The 4,921-nt window shown below is 28.0% G+C and overlaps 1 protein-coding gene across 1 annotated transcript; it reads left to right on the top strand.

Moving 5' to 3' along the window:
* Positions 1 to 3,603: 3,603 nt before the first annotated feature.
* LOC131030119 (classical arabinogalactan protein 7) lies at positions 3,604 to 4,492 on the top strand. The gene has a single exon (XM_057960807.2). The coding sequence runs from the start codon at positions 3,737 to 3,739 to the stop codon at positions 4,151 to 4,153; it is 417 nt and encodes a 138-aa protein (XP_057816790.2). The 5' UTR covers positions 3,604 to 3,736; the 3' UTR covers positions 4,154 to 4,492.
* The last annotated feature ends 429 nt before the right edge of the window (positions 4,493 to 4,921 follow it).

Below are 4,921 nucleotides of genomic sequence, written 5' to 3'. Positions count from 1 at the left end.
AGATTGAGGCTATGAAAGGGGCCAAAAAAATCTGCAACCTTAAAAGTGGGAATGATGCTGCAATAAAATAAAGCATATGTGTAAAACTCCTACTTTCATAAAGTAGAATGATGTTGACAAGAATGCATGCAAGAAAATCTAGCGAATCCTAGAACCCTAGACAATTTTAAGTCGAAAGAGAAAATATATCAGAATTATTTGTTTTATATATGATAGAAATATATACGTTTTTTTTCTAAATCATTTTGTGCCCTATTTTTAAGTAACCATTATTTGAAGTTTAGCAAAACAAAGGACAAGGCTTTATCTACTAGTTAACCTTACAACGATAAAAATAACCTTTGCATCAACAAACTTCCATAATAAAAAGTATACAAACTATATCTTAGATATATGAATAATAATAATAACAAGAGCTGTGAGACAGCATGAGTCCCTGCCTTTAGCTAAAAACATGTTAGCAATGAGTGAAGTGTTGAGAACAATTAAGTAGTTGTTTATCTAGCAATAGTAAATTGATAACAAAGAACTAATATAAAATTTTCATCTTTAATTCTAAAGCTAAGTATATCTATCTCCCCATTTATTTGTTTTTATTTTTCAATTATCTATGCAAACATTTATTTTTAAATTACTTATTTTTTAATTCATTATATTTATTTACTTAACCAAAATATTAAAAAAACAATAAAAAACCTTACCTTTTCTTTTTTAAATTTTCAGAACATTAGATTTCTAGATTAAATACAAACATTTTGATGAAATTCTACTTATACATTTGTAAAACATTTTTTAAAATAAAGAAATTATTATTTTTAAATAATTGAATCATATATTTCTTAAATAATAAATATTTTCATAATATTTAAATAATACAATTCCACTCTCATACAAATACTAGCTAAATAGTCTTAAATTTAGTTTCCTTTATTGCACCCATAACTTTTTAAGGAAAAAATTATGTATAATGTCAAGGAAAGAATGCGATAAAAACATTTTAATTTTAATTGCAAAAGATTCGCTCAAAGAAAATAACATTAATAAAATTATCATCACTCATTTAACAAGTTTGAAAAACTAATAGATGACAGATAATGGTTTACCATTTTAACATTCTTGATTTGACCAAATAATCATTTACCATTTTAACATTCTTGATTTGACTAGATAATGGTTTACCATTTTAACATTCTGCCAATGACAAATCAAAGGACTAAAAATGGAGTATGTTTATATCGTTTTATTTTATTTTATAATATTATACTGTTAACAAAATTATATTTCATAATAAAAAATTAAATTTTGAAAAGTATATGAATATACATTATTGATATTATAAACAATAATAGCATTAATCAAAAGATAAATTCAATATTAACAAATAATTTTTTATTATAAAATTGAACATAAATACAGTTAAATTCTTAAATAAATTAAATTTAAAAAATGAAAACTGTCATTCAAGTAAAAAATTACTATATTAAAGTTGATACATTTAAATTTTAACTTTTATATTAAAAATTACAAGTAAAATCATAATAAAAAAGCTAAAAATACAAAGAAACATATTAACAAGGTTTTAAAAAAATAATTTTGTTTAGATAATCTCAAATATTATTTAAGTTTTTCTAAATTTTATAATCAACGTTTTATTAAAAAAAAATATAATAATTAATATTAGCTTTTTAAAAATATAATAATAATTTAAATTTTTAATGCTACTTAAATTAATACAAAAAATTGAATTAATAGAAGATCAAAATTTAAAATCAATGATAATGAAAACAAACTAAAAATATTTAATATTTCTATTTCAATTTTCTAACTTTTTTTTATCTAAATTATTTTATATAGTTAATATCATTAGTGTTGAAAGGTATTAAGATTATGTCTATATGTTAGACAAAATGAAACTAATGTTATAATGTTTGGTAGATTTGTCAATATCTTATATTTGTTAAAAACTATATAAAAATGTTGTTGTGTATGTTAAATTTGTTAATAAAGTTCAATTTTTTATTAATGATAAATAAATTTTGTATTATAAAGAAATATCATATAGTAATTTGTGAGAAATAGAAGTAATGATTTGTTTGACATTTGTATTCATGGTACTAATTCTATTCAAAGGGTATTTGTTTCTAATCACTACATCTACTATGTAATATTCTCGCTTTGGATGGCAATTTTTACACATCAACTTGTTCAATGATAGAAGATAAATTTGGACAAGTAAAAGTGAAATAATTATATACTTTTTTGAAAATAATAGTAAAAAACATTAAGAACTATCTTTCAAATAAATGTGATGAATGAAATAAAGACTTTAAGAAAAAATTATGAACTTTCCATATCAATTCATTAAATGTTTTTAACTACTTTGAATTTCTCACAAAATTATAAGAAGAATTAATATAAATTTTTTTAAAAAAAATTCTACAATTTTAAAATTATTTTAATAAAAGTTAAAAAATTATAATTAATATAAAAATGTTTTTTTATTTTTAACATAATATATAATTTAATTAAATTTAATAATTTGTAAAAATATAAAATAAAATTGAAGTCTAATGGTAAAGGAATTTTTACTTTATAAATGATTGAAATGTATTTTTAAGGGAAATTTTTTTAATAGGGCAGTATTTTTTTTTGGGAAATTTATTTTCAATATGGTTAAATATTTGAATATTATTAAAATTCAGTTATCCTTCAATATAGTAATGAATATCTCTTTTACTTCAGCCTTAAGCACATGTTCGTAAACAATCACATGGAAAATAATTTTACATACTACATGAAATCATAAAAAACAATATTACTGGAAGCAAAGACGGTGAGAAAACTTAAAATGAAAGACTCGTAAATGCGTATGTCCAATGTTGTCAATTTATGGTGTAAGTTAAAATTTTTTATAAGAGATTAGGAATTCATCTAATTTTTTGCGCTGTCACATTTGATTGGTCGTCTCTTTTTAATTAAAAGAAAAACAAAAAAACCCTAGTAAAAAGTATACCAGCCAAAAGAAAAATGTAAAAATGGAGAGAGAAATTGATATTAATAAATAAATCACAGCAAACTATAGAATAACTTATAAGATAAATATTTAGCACAGTTCCAAAGCAAAACTAATTGAAAGAGGTGAAAACATTAGTCTCCGCCTATAGATAGGCGGGACTAATAATAAATGTGAATTTAACGTGTGAATTTAACATCGCAACGAGGCGGTCACGTGGTTTGGGAAAGTGCATCTCCGCGTGTGAATAACATCGCAACGAGACTCCCGTCGAAGTCGTCGGAAGAAGTTTCTGTACTTCTCGACGCGTAACTTAAAAATTTGCAATAGGTAGTACTAAATACTTCCTTAAGTCGTTGAAAACAAAAGGCCAGCGGCAGACACGTATATGCGCTACAATGGAAAGCTGGACCCGGTCGTCAAACCAGCTGTTTCACAGTGGAATTGGTGCCCGATTTCCTCACTAAAAAAGAAAGCCAAGACTTTCGGGGAAAGCAGAGACTGCGAGGACAACTACAATCCATACACCGCATTTTTACGCTGTGTTATGTGCCCCACTCAAATTTATACATATATAAAATCAATGCTCTCCTCCATTCTCAGCCATCCTACGCGCAATTACTTCAGTGACTCGCGCTGTTTCTGATTTCGCTTATTTCTTGGTAAAAGAAACACAACTCCTAAGCTTTTTATTGTTTTAGGTTCAGAGAAGAAGAAGAAGATATGGGTAAATTCGGTGCAATGGTGGCCATTGTTTTGGTATTGGGGATGATCGGTCATTCTCTTGCGCAGGCTCCAGCAGCTTCACCCGCAAAATCACCAGTGGCATCGCCCACAACGTCAGCGGTTCCAACCCCAGCAAAAACACCCACGCCATCGGCATCTCCAGCGCCTTCATCCTCCCCTCTGGCCTCCTCCCCTGCACCTGCTTTGTCCCCTGCTGTTGCACCTTCTTCAGAAGTCTCTGCCCCTCCCCCCTCAGCTGGAGCTCCCACAACTGTTTCTTCCCCTGCCCCCTCTGTTCAATCCCCAGGCCCATCTTCAGATGGCGTCATTCCTTCTGCCGCCTCTGCTACCGCCGTACAAAAAATAGCCATCTTTGGAGCTGCTCTGCTCGGAGGTGTCGCGTTTCTTGTGTAATTAGATGACTGCATTGTGATTATTTATGTGGGTTCTTTCCAGATTTGCAACTTTTTTGCCTGCGAGGCTTTCATTCATTCATTTGTTCAGAGACAGGGCTTGTAGAGAACTGTCTCTGTATCGATTCTTTTCCCTCATTTATCCCATTATTGAGCGTGATCTTCCATTGGCATTTGTCCTTGTATAATCTCCACCCATGTTTGGAACTCAATTCTTCAATAAAAAGATCTTGTGCTTGGGTTGTCCGAAAATGTCTTCTCAATGTAGTATAATTTTTTTTATTGTTTTTTAAATCGTCGAATGCCCTGTTTTGGGGTGTCACGGAGACTTACAGAATGATATCTTACCCTCAAAGGATTTGATTTCCAAATTGCCCCAGATCGACATATAGGAGTAATTCGTTCGGACTTCGGAGCTTCAATTATGATCACTATTGTTTTCAGATGGAAAAAATAAATAAATTGTGTTGTTTTTAGATGGAAAATTAAAATTAAAATATTGGAAACCTGATTTCATTAGTTAGAAATATTTTTGAATTGAATAATGATCACTGTTGTTTTTGAATGGAAAACAAATTTAAATTCTAGAAATCTATATTATTAGCTTGAAATGTTGAAATTTGAGCTTTTCGTTTAGTTAAAACTTTAGATTTTGATTTATTAATTTTGAAATATGAACTAAATACAATAAGCAACCATGCAAAATCTCTTGATCTATTGCTGATCCATTGCTAATAAGGTGCAAATGTTATAATAAACTAATAATATT

The sequence above is a fragment of the Cryptomeria japonica genome, chromosome 10, assembly GCF_030272615.1.
Source record: "Cryptomeria japonica chromosome 10, Sugi_1.0, whole genome shotgun sequence".
NCBI classification, from domain to species: Eukaryota; Viridiplantae; Streptophyta; class Pinopsida; order Cupressales; family Cupressaceae; genus Cryptomeria; species Cryptomeria japonica.
The sequence above is the reverse complement of the archived record's forward strand: the minus strand, read 5'-3'. Positions and strand labels throughout refer to the sequence as shown.